General features: G+C 44.7%; 1 protein-coding gene across 2 annotated transcripts in view; it reads left to right on the forward strand.

Annotated features, from left to right (window-relative positions):
• LOC135218377 (RNA cytidine acetyltransferase-like) overlaps positions 1 to 19,221 on the forward strand; it is a 558,384-nt gene that overhangs the window by 327,289 nt on the left and 211,874 nt on the right. For both annotated transcript variants that reach the window (XM_064254646.1, XM_064254647.1), the window contains exons 10-11: positions 93 to 269; positions 448 to 573. In XM_064254646.1, the coding sequence (XP_064110716.1) occupies positions 93 to 269; positions 448 to 573 (303 nt within the window). The remainder of the gene's footprint in view (positions 1 to 92; positions 270 to 447; positions 574 to 19,221) is intronic.

The following is a 19,221-nucleotide window of genomic DNA, read 5'->3' on the forward strand; positions in this document are numbered from 1 at the left end:
GAATTTCTTTGTATAGTTTTTCAAGATATCTGATTAGGTAAGTAGAGGAGGCAAGAGAGTAATTTGTTTACTTTATTCTTATTCACTTTCAGGTTGCACTAGAGGGTAAGATTTCCAAGGATTCAGTGATGGCTGCTCTCACGGTTGGAGAAAAACCATCTGGAGATCTTGTACCATGGACTGTCAGTAATCAGTTCCAGAACTATGACTTTCCACAATTATCAGGAGCACGTGTTGTTCGGATAGCTACTCATCCACACATTCAAGGGGTTAGTTTGGAGTTTTTGTATGTACATTAATGTAGGCATTATGAATTACTGTTTGAAAAATTTTCATTGTCTCCATACTGTTGCATTGGTTGGATTTTGATGTTAATAAGTATTATAATTTGCTATTCACATAGTTTACATTTTAAACACGATTCTAATATTGCACTTCCTCATTCAGAAAGGCTATGGAAGCCATGCCCTTTCCTTACTTGAAGCGTACTATGCTGAAGTTAGTCCACATGCAGACTATGTGGAGTCAACAAAAAGTGAAACAACACACTTGAATGTGGTGCAGGATGAACAGGTAAGTGAAATATTGTTCATACGTGTAACAAACCCTTGGTCTTAACAATAGGATAATCTTCTTGCGCCAGCTGGAAACCGGTTAAAAACAATCAAAGATTGTAAAACAAGGAATCTGTGGCATCTGGCAACTCATGCGACAGCCTTTCTTTGACCACCTTGGAGGGTATAGCACCTTTTGCTGTCCTCCCAAGCTAGTTGCTTTGTTTACCCGTGATTTCTTTGTTTCAGTGTGTGTGCTGTATTGTTATCATGGAGTCCTCCAATTCTTCAAGGTCTCGTCACCGCAGGTGCCTGGGCATTCGGGGTTTTCCATGTTCCAGGTTTTTGGCTGCTACCATTACAGATCCCTGTATGAAATGCAGTAGGTGCCGATCTAATTTTTCTACCATTACAAATCCTTGCCGGGAAGGTTGTTCCTGGCCTAAGTTGCAGTGGAGGGCATTTTACAAGAAGAGGGAGCATCGGAGATTTTACTTGTCCTTCTTGGGAGGGTTTTTCATCTCATTTGAACTATTCAGCATCCCCCTCTTCCAGAAGTGTTCCCCCTACTTCGGTTGTACCGCTGTTTCCTTCCTTTTCTTCCATTGGTTCATTGTTTGAGGTATCGGGAGTTACACAGGATGAGATGATGTTTAATGTAGCCCCCTCTCCCGCAGGATCTAATGTCCTTCCCAAGAGGGAGGAGGCCACGCCTTCTGTTTTCTTTATTTCAGATTCCAAATCAAACAAGACGGCAGCTGTTTGATGTCTCTAGGCCTACGGGGTTCCCCCTCCTTGGATAGTCTTCTTGCATTTCTTGGAGGCTCATACCTCCCATGGGCCCCACTGGCAGTCTCTCCCCCCCCCACCTCCAGGCCTACATTACTTTGGTTCTCATGGGCTGTCTCCTAGCGGGACTCCTGCATCAACATCAACGCTTACTGGGTCGCCCTTTATCGCTTCTCCAGCGAGGCCATCAACCAGCGCTGCCATTCGGGATGTTGTGACGTCATTCCCAGCATCGTCTCAGACTATGACGTCAGCTGTGGTGATGTTTCTTCCTTTGTTGTTGTGACGTCTTCTCTGCCTCTTGCTGAGCCATTGGAGATGTTGTTTCAAGCTATGTTCGAGAGGCTGGACTTGGTTTATTGAGAGAGGCATTCTGCTCTATCTGGCAAGAAGTCATGGAAAGAGTGATTCTTCCCCACCCCTATCTAACAAGAGATGTTGTAGAGGGAGGAAGCTCTCTCCCCATCTCCTTTTGCTTCTTTGTCTCCATCTCCTTACCCTCGAGTCAAATGTTGAAGAATTATGGACTTTGTGGCATCATCTTCTGTGAGTGAGAGTAGTGCATCACTGACTTCTCTACACAGCTGTGTCTCCCCCTTACGAGTACGTGTTCATGACCATGGGAGAGTTGGGAGTTAGAGGAATGCTTCGCCGACTTCTATACATGGCCGAGTCTATCCCTTACATATGTGTGGTCTTAACCATAAAAGAGTTGCGAGTGAAAGGAGTGCTGTGCCGGCTTCTATACACTGCTGTGTCTCTCCCTCATGTGTATGTGTTTGTGACCACGGAAGAGTTGTGAGTGAAAAGAGTGCTTCTCCGGCTTCTCTACAAGACTGTCTCTCCCTTAAACGTGCGTGTTAGTGATCATAGAAGTTTTAGCCCCTTATTTCAACCATCTCTGTCTCCTGTACCTGATAAGGCTCCAGTTAAGAAATTGAAGGTACCTTCTATGACAGTTTCTCCTACACCTTACAAAGATTCTTCTCTCTGCAAAGTTGCGATAATCGGTCGAGAACATGTGGCTACTCTGGTCTGCGGACATGTTTCTTGTTCGCCTCCCAAAGACCGGGACCTTAAGAATCAGTCTCCATCAGGAAGTTCACTTCGCTGTCATTCCCTGTCTCATGACTGTGCTTGTGTGTCATCTCATGGCTGTGTACATGAATCGTTGCACATCCATGTACATGATTTGTCCCGCAAACTTATGTGGTTCATTGCATGAGCACATACACGGTTTGGGTCGAGCCTATGTATGGGTTTCTTCATGTGGCCTTGTTCTGGAGCCCTCTATCTTTGGTAATTAGGGGCTCCACTCCAACCAGTGGGAGGCATGATGCCCGGCTTCCTAGGGAAGCCTCTCCAGTGCTGTTAGGGAAGGATGTGGATCCTTTCAAGCCACCGCCTTCTTCGAGTTGTCAGTCTCCTTTGCCGAAGCTAGAGGAAGGAGAGAGCCAAGAGTTTCCGTCTTCTTTCCCTGAGGTTGTTGATCTCATTTGTGAGTTCAGTAATCTTGGGTGTAGAATGCAAACTCATTCTTCTGTGACCCCTATTGGTATAGAGGCCTTCCTAGGTCCAAGGCAAGATACTAGGGCTTCATTTGACCTTCCCTTGTCAGGGCATGTTTAGTCTGTTTTGCAACGTGTTAACGCCTTGGTTTCAGACCGATGGCTCTCTGTGCTCCTATAGATCCTCGAAGTTCCGTCTTCCTCCTCTTATGAGTCATAGGGAGTATTATTCCACCAATGTAGTTCAGCTGCTGATGTCCCATCACCTTAATTCGGACGTGATCCGTCTTAAACCTACCTGGTTTGAGCCTGGATCAGGTTAGGTCTTTTTCTTTGCAATAGGCCTTTGCTATGGAGGCTAGTGTTTCTACCATCTTCCAGACTGACTCCTGGCTGGATTTGTGGTCCACTGTGATAGCCAGGATAGCTTTTGATAGAGCCGAGGGAGGTTTACTCAGTTCTTCCTCCTTTGTCAAGCTATTGCAGTCTGGTGTTAAGGCCGTCTCATATCAAGGCCACTTTAGTGCAACTTGTGGGCCAACGTCTTCCTGGCCAGGAGAGACATGGTCTTGTTTAAGGTGGCAGGGTCAGTAGATTCGGAGTCCTTGTCAGCTCTCTGAAATGGGGATCTCCTTCCGTCGCAGCTTCTTTTCCCAAGAACTCAGTTAGAAGATGCGATTGACTGGCGGTGAGCGAATACCAAGGATAGGTTAGTATATCAGTCAGTATCTAAATCAGAGGCTTGTTCTCGTCCTTCTCCTCCTCCTCCTCCTCCCCCTCTGCAACAGCAGGCAAGACGGTCTTATCCAGTCAAGTCATCCAGGCATTCGACTTCTGAGAGTCCCTCAGTCTTCTTCTCCGTCAAAGTCAAGACAATAACAGTGGCCCTACAAGGCTGGGAGTGGCTCTAGAGGAGGGGGCAGAGCGGGTTGTTAGTTGAGTGGGTGCCTCTCCCTCTCCATTGCCATGAGTTGGGGGATACCTGGCTGGCCATTGGACCAAATGGCAGTTGCATGGAGTGGAGAAATGGGTAGTAGATGTTCTTCGGGTCGGGTATCTACTATCCTTCGACTTCTCACCCACTCTCTCGGACAGGCCCCCCTCTTAATCTGACCTGTGCTTGTGGCTCCCCAAAGCACTTAGCTCTGCAGGAGGAAGTGTTGAAGATGCTGGACAAGGGGGAGGTGGAAAAAGTGCAGCGTCCTGCATTAGAGTTTTACAGTCAGATTTTTCTGGTTCCGAAGGCTACAGGTGACTGGAGACCAGCAATCGACCTTTCAGGATGGAGACGCCCCGGACAAGTTTGGCAGCAATAAGAGGCAATGATTTCTTGCAGCCAATAGACTTGAAGGATGCTTACTTTCAGATTCCCATTCATCCTTCACCTAGGAAGTTCCTTTGGTTCAGTCTGGGAGAGCAAGTTTTATTGTTTCCTTCGCTCCGGATTGACTACCGCCCCTCAGGTGTTCACAAGGGTCTTTGCCCTAATCTCGACACAGGCTCACGATCAAGGGATTTGCCTTTTGAGATACCTCAACAACTGGCTGGTCTTGGCAAGCTCCAGGGAGAAACTACTTTAAGACAGGGATCGCCTTCTTCAGCTTTTTCAGGAGTAAGGCATAGTAGTAAACCTGGAGAAGTCCAATCTGGTTCCCAGCGAGAGAGAGCTCTCTATCTAGGTATGGATATAGATACAGCAGAGTCAAGTGTTTTTCCATTGTACCAGAGGCTGGAGAAGTTCCGGTCAGTGGCACCCTTAGTCCTGTCACAGTCCAAACAGCCAGATCACCAGTGGCAAGTCCTTCTGGGGATTTTGTCTTCTCTGGAGAAGCTGGTCCCTCACGGTCATCTTCACCTTCAGTCTCTGCAGTGGAGACTGAAAGACTTTGGTCGCTGGTAGTAGATTCCCCTCTGCAGAGAGTTCCTCTGTCAAAGGAGGTGAGGAACGACCTTTGTTGTTGGTTGGACGACCAGAATTTCACTGTGGGAGTCCCTCTATGTCCACCCGCTCCAGACTTTCTCCTGTTTTCAGATGCTTCCATCAATGGTTGGGTTGCTCATCTGGAAGATCTCCTTGCTTCGGGCATTTGGAGTGTGGAGGAGAAACTGCTTCACGTCAACATTTTGGACTTAAAAGCAGCTTTCCTAGGTCAAAAGCAGCTTTCCTAGGTCTGCAGGAGTTCCATGAGAGGGTAGAAGGTCATTCTGTCATGCTGATGTCAGACAATACCATGGTGGTCGCCTGTATGAACAAACAGGGGAGTCTGGTGTCTCGTCAGCTCCATTTGATGACAGTGAGTTGCACTGGTGGTTGATTGTCAACTCATTGCAGCTCTCCGCCAGGTACATTCCAGACGAGGAATGTGGTGGCCAACAAGCTTAGTTGTTGGAAGCAGATCCTGTGCACAGAGAGGGGTCTCTGCATCAGGATATGGTGGACAGGCTTTTTCAAGTTTGGGGAAGGCCTAGGCTAGATCTCTTTGTCACTCACTTCAACAGGAAGCTGGAGGTTTACTGTTCAGTGGTCCCGGATCCTCTTGCTCTAGCAGAGGACGCCTTACAGTGTCTTTGGGACAATCTTGAGGTATAGTCCTTCCCTCCATTTTGCCTGATCCATCAAGTACTGAACACAATAATGAGTTCTCGAAATCTCAGGATGACATTGGTGGCACCTTGGTACACCTCTGTGGCCTCAAGCGGAGTGGTTCGTGGACCTGTCTCATCTGTCAGAGGTTCCAAGAGAGATTCTCCCATGGCGACAACTTCTTTGCCAACCTCATGTGGAAAGGTTTTACCAATCAGTAGAGTCCCTGTCTTTTCACGGCTGAGACTTATCAATTATCTCATCCAAGTGAGGAGTTTTTCTCAAAAGGTTACAAGATGGATATCCAGCTATCTCGGGAAACTTTTATCAACAGTTTACCAGGGGAAATGAGCAGTCTACTGTGATTGGTGTCGTCAATGGAGTTTCTCTCCACTCAGAGTTTCTGTTTAGCGGATAGCGGATTTTCTTATCTTCCTCAGGGATGATAAAGATCTTTCTGTTTCAGCTTTCAGAGGTTACAGAGCGGCCTTGGGCTTGGTGTTGTGCCTGAAAGCCGTGGACATCTCTTCATCCTGGGAGGTCTCCATGTTGTTCAGGAGTTTTGAACAGTCCTATTCTCCAGGGGAACTCAAGCCTCCTGCATGGGATCTTATTCTATTCCTGAGCCACGCTTGAGCTCTGTTTGAGCCCTTATGTCGGCCATTAGACAGGGATCTGACTCTAAAGACAGTTTTCCTGTTGGCCTTGGCTTCTTCGAAAAGAGTTGGGGAGCTTCATGGCCTAAGATATGATATTAAACACACCTGGGGTTGGGGTTCTGGGGCTTTCGAATTTGTCCCAGAATTCGTGGCTAAGACCCAGAATCCCTCGATGCATGATGATAGATTTGCCTTGTTTTCCATTCCCTCTGAATGATTGCGGACAACAATCCACAAGAGCTCTTGCTTTGCCCTGTCAGAGACTGCAATGCTATATGAAAAGGGTTCATCACTTAAGACCTGGGTGCTGTAGGTTTTTGTTAGCACAGGCCGATCCACTAGGGAAATATCCTAGTTCTGTCACTGAGTCTGTGCTGGCTAGAGCACATGACATCAGAGTTATAAGTTTCTCTTTGGCATTTAAGAAAAGCTTGTCTTTTCATAGAATTTTGAGCGCTGGTTTTGGGCTATGGCAGTCCATGTTCACTTCCTTTTGCCTAAAGGACATTGCCTACAGGTCTTTGGACACTTGTTCCTTGGGTCCAGTGGTGGCTTTCCAACAAGTGTAATTCACCCAGTGCCCCTAGCGGGACAGTTTGTATCTTTCCTAGGATGGTTGTGTGAAAGACAGAATGAGTGAGTTGGCTAGCCTCTCTCTCTCTTTTTTCCTTTCTTTTCCTACGGGAAGGTCGAAGAATAGACACGTCATATGCTGGAACTGGTCTGTTACATGTTAGTAGGGTGGTTGTACTGGTGGTGGTTTTTTGCATTGTGACTGTACAATAGACAAATCTGCCTTTCAGTAGCAAGGGCTCCTCTGTCTAGCAGGGGGAGTGAGGAGTAGTGACAAACCTATGTGCCTTGCATGGTTTGTTGCTTGAACAGGCTGAGTTTTCTTTTATTCCTGGAATGCAATGCTTCTGACCATATATCATTGTGTTTCGACCCAGACTGCTGAGCTTTAGATGTCATATTGTCTATTCTCTCACGGGCTTGGGCCCCCTTCTTTAGAACTCGTTCTTCAAGGAAGGGTGGTTAGGTGGGTTAACTCCCAGCAGGTTTAGGATGCTTGTACCTAATTCCAAGTATAAGTCTATCCTATTGTTAAGACCAAGGGTTTGTTTGGCGGATGAACAAATAACAAATTTTTAATAAATTTGTATTTTTAATAGCCAACAAACCTGAGGTCTTAACATTTACTGCCCACCTCTAGCTTCCCCTCTCTTTCCCTGGGTGAGGAAAAAGACTATCGCGTCACAAGATTCTATGTTTGGTTGGTGACCAGCTTCCACCTCGAATACGCATGAGTTGCCAGATGCCACATATTCCTTGCTTCACAATCTTTTGATTGATTTTAATTGGTGTCCAGCTGGCACAAGAAGATTATCCTATTGTTAAGACCTTAGGTCTGTTAGCTATGAAAAATAGAAATTGATTAAAAATTTGTCATATTTTAGCCCTGGAGTTTATAGGGTTAAGAAGATTTGGGCTTTGAAAAGGGATTTTGACGAAGGAAAAATCTATTTCTGGGGGAAGACCTGTGTCACCTGTTGAAAAATCCCTGTAGCTCATTTTTCAAGTATAGATATATCCTAAATATACCAGAGAAAAAACTAGCATGGTATTCTGAAGTTACTACCCTCAGCGCGAGCACCCAAAGGGCGTCGGTATAAGTAAAGGGGCGAAGTGGAAGCCACTACTCACAGGCCTTCTGCCAATTAGAGGATTCCTTTCCAAAATCCCTCTCTTAGAGAGAGCCGTTGCAACGGCCACTCCTCGCTCCCGCTACTACTACTACTACCCGACTCGCGCGTCATCTAGCATTCCTGGACTAGACACTCTAACTTGGATTGGTTGAGGGTGGGAAATTTAATTAGAAGGGATGGGTTCACCGGGCAACACAGGTCTTCCCCCAGAAAAAGATTTTTCCTTCATCAAAATCCCTTTTCTGGGTTCGACCTGTGTTCGCCGGTGAAAAAGTATCAGAGAATTCCCATCCAAGCTTACCAGATACCAAACCAGAGTATAAAGAAGGAGTTAATGAAACCTAAGGTTCATTTGAAATTAAATTTACTTATTTGCTAATTCCACTAAGACTTAAACTATGACTTAGAACTAGTAACAATATGACAATATAATAGACTCAAGAATGGTATCCAGAGCAAAAACTAGGGCATTTACAGATAGGTCCATAAAACAATTATGGCCTCAACATTATGTATGCATGATCCAGTGGCCAGATGACGACTAAACCCTCTCGACCCGGAGGAGAGAGGTTCAGTGGGGAATACGAGTGAAGTAGGCAGGAAGGAGAGAGTGTTTCAGGAAAAAGATGACAGTCTAAGGAAAGGATTTGATGAGGTTCATCAATCAGGGGAGACTATGCTCCCTGCAGCAACTGCTGGGAATTTAAGGGCCTCTAGATTCTTGAGATAGTGGCACTTAAAGCTACTGAGGGTTTCCAACCCGTATATTTCTTTAGGTCTTCTAAATTCATATTGTGAAAGAAATTAATAGAGGTACCCACTGCTCGGATGTCATGGACGTGTGGAACTGAATCCGGGTTGGCCTGTTTAATAAAGTAGAGTATTTGTTGTCTAATACCTCTAAGAGAAATCGTACCGCCTTTCTCTTTAATGCAAAGGGGGCCCTGAAGATTTTCCAGAAGTTCTGGCTAAGAAGGATTTAAGGGTAGCGACAGGGCACAATGATGTGTCCTGTGCTAAGGGTATGATTTTCCATGGAGTCCACCTATTTTGTGGGTCCTCATTCTTAGCTAAGAACCTCCGGTTGGGGATAGTAATACTACCCCCGACGGGAGGATTTCTATATGGTCTGGATTCCTAGAGAGAGCTGAAAGCTCAGATATTCTGGCACCTGAGGTCATGGCCATCAGGAATAAAGTTTTCCTAAACAGGGTTATATAAGAGCATGACTCATTATTAGTGTCTGAGGCTAACTTAAGTACGTCATTCAAAAAACCAAGAGACCGTATGAGGGCGGTCTATTGGTCTGAGGCGGGCACATGCTCGTGGAATTGAGGTGAAGTATGAATCTGACAAGTTCATATTAAAGCCAATCTGGAAAATCTTCTTAAGGCTGACTTGATTGTTGTAATGGTATTAGCAGCCAGGCCTTTCTCAAATAGAGTTCTAAAGAGCGAGATTGCCAGATTCGTATTTCATGAGCAGCAGAGTCTTTTAGAAATTTGGCCAATTTCTTTACTGCTGAGTCATATTGTCTGAGCGTTGGCTCTCTTTTATCTGATTCTATGAATAAGATATTTAGTGGATTAATACTAGCGTCCTTTTGAGCTGAAAACTTCATGAAGTCCATAAAGTTAGGGCATTCAGAATTCTCAAGGAAGCTAACGCAGTCTGAGTTTGTACTGTCTGTGTCAGCTCTGGACAAGGGATCTGTCTGGGTCGGAGCTTCAATTCTAGAAGAAGCAGAAACCAGTTGCTCTTTGGCCAGTTGGGTGCCACTAGTGCTACTTGTCTTATGAAAGATCTTAGCTTGTGCAGGACCTTCATCAGAAGATTCACCGGTGGAAATAGGTAAATCTTCTGCCAATTGTTCCAATTTCTGGACATTGCATCTGTGGTTTAAGTTAGAGGGTCCAGGTTGGTTGCCACGTAACATGGTAGTTTGTGGTCGGATTCTATGGTGAATAGGTCTACTTGAAGGTCCGGGCTTTGATTGCAAATCCGCCGGAATGACTTCCTGTCCAGGGGCCACTCCGATCCCAACAGAGTTGTCTGCGTCTGCGATAACATTGTTTACTCCTGCCAGGTGAGTTGCTGACAGGTGCCGATGATTTTTCGTCGCATATGAGAATATCGCAATTAATATGTAATTTAGTTTGCTTGACCTGGAGCCTCCTCTGTTTATGCAGTGTACCACCACTAGGCTGGCCGAGGCTACTCTCACCTGATTGTTCCTGGCCGGAGCCATTCGTTTTCCAGGTTCCGACGTTTCGTCCATGGACGAAGCCGCTCCCTGAGATTGATATTGGCTCTCTCTCTCCAGACTCGATTGATGTCCTTTAAACTGGCTTTTAATAGGACGTCTGTTACTGACGCGAACTTAAGCGAACCTAGGATTCTCTCTTGGGTACGCCGAGACATCTTGTTCTTGAGGAACTGTTTCATAGCCCCAGCCTTTGGAAGCGGGAAGCCGGAACAAACCGAGATTTTTCCCTGTTTATCTGGAAGCCAAGAAATTTCAAGGATTTTATCACTCTGGCTGTTGATTTGCGGCACTCTTTGACGCTGGCTGCCAAAATGAGCCAGTCGTCTAGGTAGGCTACTAACAATACCTCTTGAGTTCTTAGTTCTTGAACTATCGTCTCTCCTAGTTTTGTGAATATCCTGGGCGCGATGTTGAGCCCGAAAGGCATGACTCTGAATGAGTAAGCCTTGTTTCCTAGCCTGAAGCCTAGATACAGAGAGAAGTTCCTTGCTATTGGAACATGATAATAAGCGTCTGTAAGATCTATAGAGGTGGTGACAGCCCCACGGGGAAGTAAGGTCCGCACCTGCAAAACTGTCAACATGCGGAACTTGTTGCAATGAATGTATGAGTTGAGACGGAACAAGTCCAGAATCACTCTTCTTTTGTCAGAGTCCTTCTTTGGGACAATGAGCAGACGTCCTTGAAACTTTAGTCGTTTCACTCTTTTTATGGCCTTCTTCTGTAGGATATCTTTGTTATAGTCTATAAGGTCTGCCGTTGGTATCTGATAAAAAATTTTTATTGGGTAGGTGGGCCCTTTCTCCCATTTCCACCTCAGACCTTTTGAGACTATACTGTGGGCCCATGGACTGAAGGTCCAATGGTCCCAAAAGAGATAATCTCCCTCCTACCTGCAGGCTCTCACTGACTGGCTGCAGGTCTATCTCCTTGGAAGCCTCTACCCCTTGGTCCGCCTCGTAGCCGGGAGCCACCTCTGGCCCTGCTACTTCTCTCATTGCTGTTGTGGCTGCGAATAGATCCACTGCTTCATAGGCGGGGTTAAAGGGTGGGGAGGCCATTATATGTGGGCTGGCGGAGTTTGTCGTAAACAAACTGTTGCTGCGGATGAGCCTTAGATGTCAAAGGCTTACCAACTTTTTAGATACCGAGACCGCTTGTACGACCGTTAGAGGATGGGAGGCCTGGTAAGGATTGAATCTGCTTGGTCTCTTCTTGGGTCTGGTTTGTTGTCCGGGGGTCTCAAATTTCCGTTTGAAGGGGAGTCCCCAATGGACCCCGGGGCTCTGGTTGGCTCTGGCTCCTTCTCGAGAGACGTTGTTAACCTCGTCTTCCGGGAACAGGTTTTCTCCCCATATTGAGGATTTTATCAGCCTATTAAGTTCGTGCCTTATCGAGGCACCTGCCAGGCCATATTTCTTACAAGCTCGTCTTGCCATCGCAAAGTCGTAGCGATCCGACTGGAAAGTGTATTAGACCTTTCGTCAGGACCCGGAACACCTGTTTGTCAAGGTAAGTGGAGACTACCAACTCTGCTGTAGTGACGGAGCTGATAGATCTTCCTAGACTTGATCTTGTTTCAAATTCCGCCTTGATTAAATGGGCCGGAATTTTTAGGCCGCTTTTCGGAAAATAGAGTGGAAGCGCAGTTCGGGTCAAGTTTATCTGCTGTAAACGTGGCCGGAGCGTTGTTCCAAAACTCCCCACCTGCGGGGAAGAGAAGAGAGGTAGCCTCTGTCTCCTTTAGTACTGGTAGGGGTTTGTCTTCTGCTGCCGCTTGTAGGGTTAGTTCTGCTACCTTGTCTGTACAGGGCGACGGAACGTTGGCTGGGGTCACAAACATGGTGTAGGTACCCTTGTGTGGCGTCAGCTCAGTGTTGACGCAATCCCAGCCGGAGAGGGTGCGAACCCAAATAGCTTGGGCTTGGTCCCTAGGGAAGATCCCTGTCTCCTTCGGGACCTTGCCTATTCTGACTAACGCGTGTTCCGCTAGTCTGACAAATCCAGGAAAAGAAATTTGCAGACCCTCCGGGAAGAGCTCAACGTCCTTCAACGGACGGGTTCCGCACCCTTCAATTGATAACTTCCCATCCGAGAATGGGCCATGTAAAGCCAACCGCCACGGGTTGTTCTTGTCAAATGGCGGTAGTTTTGACGCATCCGGTACTGACAAGGCCAGCGCCGGGGATCCGGAGCGGAGAAATCCGGTCAGCATATCGTTCAGGGGCCTGATCCTCTCGGCCAGAGATGTTATTGCCTGGCCTAAGGTGTCAGAGCCCAAGGCGAGTCGTAACGACTCAAACCTCTCATCAACCGCTTCCCTAACCTTCAACATTAGAAGGTTAGCGAGGGTCTCATGGTTGAATCCAAACTCCGTCGCCTTGGATCTGGCAGACTTGGCTCTCGACCCCTTGGGGGGGAGAGAATCCTTGGCAGCAGGCGACTTAGCAAACTAAGTCAACGGCCGAAGGGCCGGAGATGACTCAGTCGCCGCTGACGGAGCTGGTTTGGATCCCTTCAGAAGGAAATTTCCCCAAAGCTTAGCCTACTCAAAGTCTCATATCTCATTGTCATAAGTAATGCTGGCGGAACGGGCTGAAGCGGCGGATCAGGGGAAGATAATTCCTCTATCTGAACCTGCCCGCCTCTATTGGGGGGAACGTAGCTCCTAGCCCAAACCCGTAGCTGGGGCGGACAACTGGGGAGAGAGACCACTGAGCGGCGGAGCTGTGTAAATGTACCATCTGGAGCGATGTCCGCCAGCTGGTGTGGTACTGCTATAAGGCCGGCGGAGCTATCCACTCGGAGACATAAGGGATTACGTATAATACCAGTAAACCCACCACTCCCACTACTCTCTTCCCCCTTTTAGTGAAAACTCGAGTGATCGTTCATCGATAAGACTACTAGCACCGCGAGTTATAGCGTACGGCAAAGCCGAGCTAGGAAGTGGGGGAATGGGGGAGTGGTATGTGGGGTGGTTGGTTGATCGTCTGGCCACCAATCCGATCAGAGATGGTCACCTATTGAAAGCTGTGAAGCCTACTACTGCAGGGGTAGTAGGCCGACTGGGCCCATGGCCTGTCGTGATTGGTACAGTGACCGATTGGTGATCGCTCTGAACTGGGAGGACGTGGTCTACTTTGTACTAAAGGAGGCTAGGCCAAGACGATACACAAACCAGACCATTTAATGTACTGCAGTACAATAGACAATATATAAGAATAATATATACCATTAATAATGAGGCATCATGGAAGAGTTGCAAAGGAATTTAAGGCAAAAGGATAATACCCAGTATGGATCTAGCTTAACCTTCTGAGATCATTACAGAACCGGACAAGTAGGCGAAATCTCTTCCAAGACATCATGATGTGGACAGTGGCCCTCGACCAAACCTACTAAATTTGAATTTTTCGATCTAGACCGGTAGGGAGGATAGGTCCAACAATGTGATAAGAGAGAGGCTCTCTATCCTTGACATCCTCCCCTCTAGCACCGTAGCGCCGACAGGGGGAGAGGCATAAAGGGTACAGGGGTAGGGACACTTAGCCTACCTTCCAAGCCTAACCTAGGCTTGGTCAGTTAAGCCAGGGAAGGAAGCAACTCTACCAACCTCTCAGTGATATGAAATCAAAGTGCATGATTTAACCTTTATTTGGTTCGTATTAAACAATAACTCATTCATATCTCACACCGGGATAGAGAGAGAGGGGACTCTCTCCTCTCCCATGATAAATGCGATAGGCTACTAGTAGCCTAACAATTTTACATGTACACTATGCTAAAATTACGCAGAGATAGGCACGAACACGCTCTTGAGAAGCTGGGGGGGGCCAGAGGCCAGAATAAAACCGAACCAATCCTAACTTGGTCGGCTAAAATTAAGCACGTAATATGAAATGCATCACTGATAATTGTATTCAAAAAATCATAAATGTGTATAAACAATATAATATACAATAAACAATATAATATGCAATACCATAATGAGGTATCATGGAAGAGTTGCAAGAGGAACATAAGATGTAGGAAAAAATACCCAGCATAGGTCTAGCCTAACTCTCCGAGATCACTATGGATCCGGTCAGGTAGGCCAGATAAACCTCCAAGAACATCCTGGCGTGGATGGTGGGCACTCAACCAAACCTTCAATACTCGAAAATTTTTTGATCTGGTTAGGTAGGGAGGATAGGTCCAACAATATGACAAGAGAGATACTCTCTATCCTTGATATTCTCCCCATTAGCACCGTAGCGTGGACGGGGGGAGAGGTAAGGGTATAGGGGGTAGGGGCACCTAGCCTACCTTCCAAGCCTAATCTAGGCCTGGTCGGTTAAGCTAGGGAAGGAAGCAACTCCTCCAACCTCATGTGATATGAAAATCATAAATATGCATAAACAATATAATATACAATAAACAATATAATATACAATACAATAATAATCTAATAATGAGGTATCAAGGAAGAGTTGTAACCAAGTTTAAGGAGACTACCCAGTATGGATCTAGCCTAACCCTCCAAGATCACTATGGAACCGGACAATTAGGCCAAATCTCCCCTAAGACATCATAATGTGAACATTAGCCCTCGTCCAAACCTACTAAATCGAATATTTCTATCTAGACCGGCAGGGTGGGTAATCCTCAACCAAACCTACTAAACCAAATTCTTTCGATCTAGACCAGTAGGGAGGTAGATCCATCATCGTAATAAGAGAGAAGCTCTCTATTTTGATATCCTCCCTGCTAGCACCATAGCGCGGACAGGGGGAAGTAGGGTGTTTTTAAGGGTACCAGGGGAGGGACACCTAGCCTGGACTAGGTCGGTCGAGCTGGGGGGGGAACTCATCCAACCTCTTAGTAAAATGAAAATCATCAGCGTGCATAAATCAAGACTTATCTAAGATCGTGTTAACACCAATCATGCATAATCTTATTACGAGAGAGAGAGAAAGAGAGGGACAGGGCTCCCTTCTCTCCCTCAACAATTATGATAGGCTACAAGTAGCCTAATAATTACCCTTGTACATCACATTAAAAATTATGTAGGGACAGGCACAAACCCGCCCCTGAGCCACTGGGGGGGGAGGTTTATGTTAAAGTATAAGTTAAACAGCTATTCTTTATACCCCAGCGAAAGTCACGAGCGAGTTAGGCCTACTCCCTATCTTACTTCGGATAAAAGTAAGTACGTAATACATAACATGTCACTGATGATTATAATTCAACCTCCATATATATATATATAATGAAAACTTATTGGAGATTAGCGTGTGAAATTCATTCGCGTTTTGATGACGCTCCCACAATGGCGGGCCAGCCGACGGCGCCCACAATACTTTTTCTGAAGGGCCGAAGGCGACTATAGAAAACCTCTCAACCATATAAGTCACCAAAACGTAAATTGGAGTACTCAACTTAGGTGTAGAGGGAAGTTCTCCAGTCGACATCACAAAGAGAGCTTAAATCCTGGGAGCTACGATAAACGCGTATATCGCACACAATCGCTAATACAGGAATGCTAGATGATGCGCAAGTCGGGTAGTAGTAGTAGTAGTAGCGGGAGCAAGGAGGGAGGAGTGGCCGTTGCAACGGCTCTCTCTAAGAGAGGGATTTTGGAAAGGAGTCCTCTAATTGGCAGAAGGCCTGAGAGTAGCGGCTTCCACTTCGCCCCTTTACTTATACCGACGCCCTTTGGGTGCTCGCTCTGAGGGTAGTAACTTCACCATACCATGCTAGTTTTTTCTCTGGTATATTTAGGATATATTTATACTTGAAAAATGAGCTACAGGGATTTTTCACTGGCGAACACAGGTCGAACCCAGAAAAGGTATTTTAAGTTAATTGATTAGGAGGAAAACTTCCTTGATAAGAAGTATGGAAGAAAGTCTACTTTGAAGGTGCATTTGTTGATATGAATTACAAATTTATAATTTCTACATATTCTTTTAATCATTGACAATAATGGATTGAACTATGAATACCTGTTTAACTGGCATTTATAGTTAAGAATGGGGGAGAAATTTATTTACAAGGGAAGTCTTATCTGACATTTTCCCATGCAAAATGTGTTTAACTTTTGTAAGGGTACTATACTCTGTGCAAGAATTGTGTCTGACAATTTTTTTAATGTACAGTCAACCCCAGTATTTGGCGGGGTTAGTGACCACAACCACCCCTGATAAGTTGGTACCCCCCTCCAAAAATGCTTATAACTGCCTATATTAACAGTTCAAACACCAAATATACCTTAAACTAAAATACTTGTTAATACTATTTAATAGTTCAAAACCAAATATACCTTCAACTATCATGCTACACCAAATATATCTTAAACTATCATCCTACACCAAATATACTTTAAGCAATCTTCCTAAAACACTTTATGTAATATCATTTCAAAGTCATCTTAGAACATTACCCTTAAAATAATATATTGTTTACAACTATGTGTGAAAATAATAAAGTTCCTTTGTGTTCAGGTATAGCCATTTTCTCTCATATAGTATTCAAGCTGTCCCACCTTCTTTTAACAAGAAGGTGGGAAATCTAGAGAACTGAATTGTAGAGCCTGTAAAGAAACTAATAACAAAAAACATGCCTTCCCCATCAGGAAGGGAAGAAACCTCTCATTCTGAGAGAAGGAAAAGAAACATATTTATATGTAAGGGAAGGGAGTGAAGTGTACGATTCACCCATCCCCCCAACCCCAGCATGACAGGAAGGAGACATAGACAGCAAATTCTGACTGGTCCCGAGCAAGTAGTAGTTCGGACCAATGCAATCTAAGAACTTCCACCATCAAAATTTGCATTGAGGAAGTGGAGGAAACTTCTATGTTGCGTCTATGTTAAACATGAGAAATCCTCACACATAACCCTTGTCTGCAACACGAACCCATAAAGTCTCGAACATCCCGTTTCACACAAAATTTGAAAGACTAAAACATTACCACATCCCAGAAATTGTGCCATTAAAACAAAATATTGTGTTTAATCAATAAAAAAAACGTAATTAAATACACACCTAGAAGGTGTTTTAGACATAAGAATAATGATATAAAGGGAGAAAAAACTCCACACTAAAGCCTACTAAGCAACATGAGTAAGTAAATATGTCATTGAAGAAGAAATAAAAAATTGAAATGTCTTAACATAAACAAATGTTTCAGTATATCGCAACAATATTTCAAATTATAGACTTGCTAACAAAGGAACAAGATAGAGCTGGCCCTTCTCTCCCAGAAGAGGCAATATTCCCTGAGAGAGATGGGGCAGCATTTCGTATTTAAAACAGCTGATGACGAAGCAGTAGGAATAGGCCTGGAAGCACATCTACTGCCAGTTGCATCTGTCTGAGAGGAAGCCAGGAAGCGTGAACACTGGAAACCTGGAAGACCGGGATATGAGAATCCATGATATAACAGAGAAAGAAAAAATGGGCTTGGGTAGGAGGAAAGCAAAGCGAATGTCCGCTCTCCAAGGTGGCTGAAGAAAGACTACAGTAGGTTCCCGGGTTACGACGGCTCTGGCGTACGACGTTCCGAGGTTACGACGCTTTTTCTTAAATATTCATTGAAAAATCCGCCCTGGGTTACGACGTTTGTTCCGACGCTGACGCTTCCGACGCTCCGAGTTAACAACGCTTTTAAAAAATGCATACTATGATAAAAATCCTTTATAGTTTAGCACAGTATATTAATAAAAATAAGTTTCTAATTAAATTACAACAAAAATTTTGAGGTTATGATGATTTTCGACACTTTTTATGTCGTATTTTTTTATGTTTTTTAGTGACGCCTCATATGGGGAACTAGTTTCCGAGCAAATGAACACATACTAGCTTGCGATGCGCAAAGTTTACATATAACAGTCCAAAAGCGCAAATAATGAAAAAATCATTGCTTGTTTCCAGTAATAATAACAAAATGAAGTTTCTGGTTAGATTACAACGCAAATTCCAAGTATCCAAAGAGAGACATTATCCAGTAATTTGATCAGAGAGAGAGAGAGAGAGAGAGAGAGAGAGAGAGAGAGAGAGAGAGAGAGAGAGAGAGAGAGAGAGAGAGAGGCGTCTTCCAACGCTCTGAGTTAAGGACAGAGAAGTGTTCGTTTCATTAAACGGCCTCTGACTCATGCCAGTAAATGTTTTGTTGATACTAATAATATAAGCCTATTTAAAGATATGTTTACTTTAATTAGTCTATATGATATGTAAATAGTAATCAACTGTTCTTGTAGCCCTCAAGATTTGGCAAAATCGAAGTATCCAAAGAGACATTATCCAGTACACTGGAACCTTGACATACGAATTTATTTTGTTCCGTTACCATCGTCGTATATCAAAACAGTTGTATCTCAAAGCATTTTTTCCCATTTAAAATAATGTAATATGTATTAATCCGTTCTAGCGCTATGAAACCACACCTAAACACAGCTAAATTACATATAATATACACAATTTATAAACAAATAAATGAGTAATAACACACATAATGATAAAATAACATAGCAATGTGATAAATGATAATAAATGTTAATAAAATCAATAAAAAAAAGAAAGGAATTTTACTTACCACAACGAAAGATGACGTGAGGCCAGCAGGGGGAGGAGGTAGGGAAGGGTGGCAGGGAACGATTTGTTCTCTTTTTATTTACGTATGTACACTAATAACTACGTAATAAACACAAATGAAATAACATTGCTAAACTCTAATTTTCTGGGCTCAGCTCGTGTCGCTGCGCGAAATATCCTTTAATCTATTATTTCTAGGGTAAATGTACTAACACTACAGAGAATAAATAAAATAAAGAAAAAGGTCAGTATAACTGACTCGCTCACTCCAGGAGGGTGTCGTATGAACACTAGGCGAGTGAGACCACTACCACGAGCCAAATGCCAATAGAAATCTCCCACTACAAAAATCCCTCCAAGAGGGGAGCCCGACCCACAGAGTGAGCAGCTCGGTACTAACCTACTACTCCATCCCATGCTGCCGACTGCTGGGCGCCTCTGGTGGTCATCCTTTCAAGTTAGCACACACGAGCGGTTTGTGATATTTTTCTCTTCTGTGTTTTTTGTGCCCTTTCATTGGATTTTCTATTATGGAGCGTGCAGCTATCGCAGCAGCTAAGTTAAGTACTCAGTATTTA

The sequence above is a fragment of the Macrobrachium nipponense genome, chromosome 9 (genome assembly GCF_015104395.2).
Source record: "Macrobrachium nipponense isolate FS-2020 chromosome 9, ASM1510439v2, whole genome shotgun sequence".
NCBI classification, from domain to species: domain Eukaryota; kingdom Metazoa; phylum Arthropoda; class Malacostraca; order Decapoda; family Palaemonidae; genus Macrobrachium; species Macrobrachium nipponense.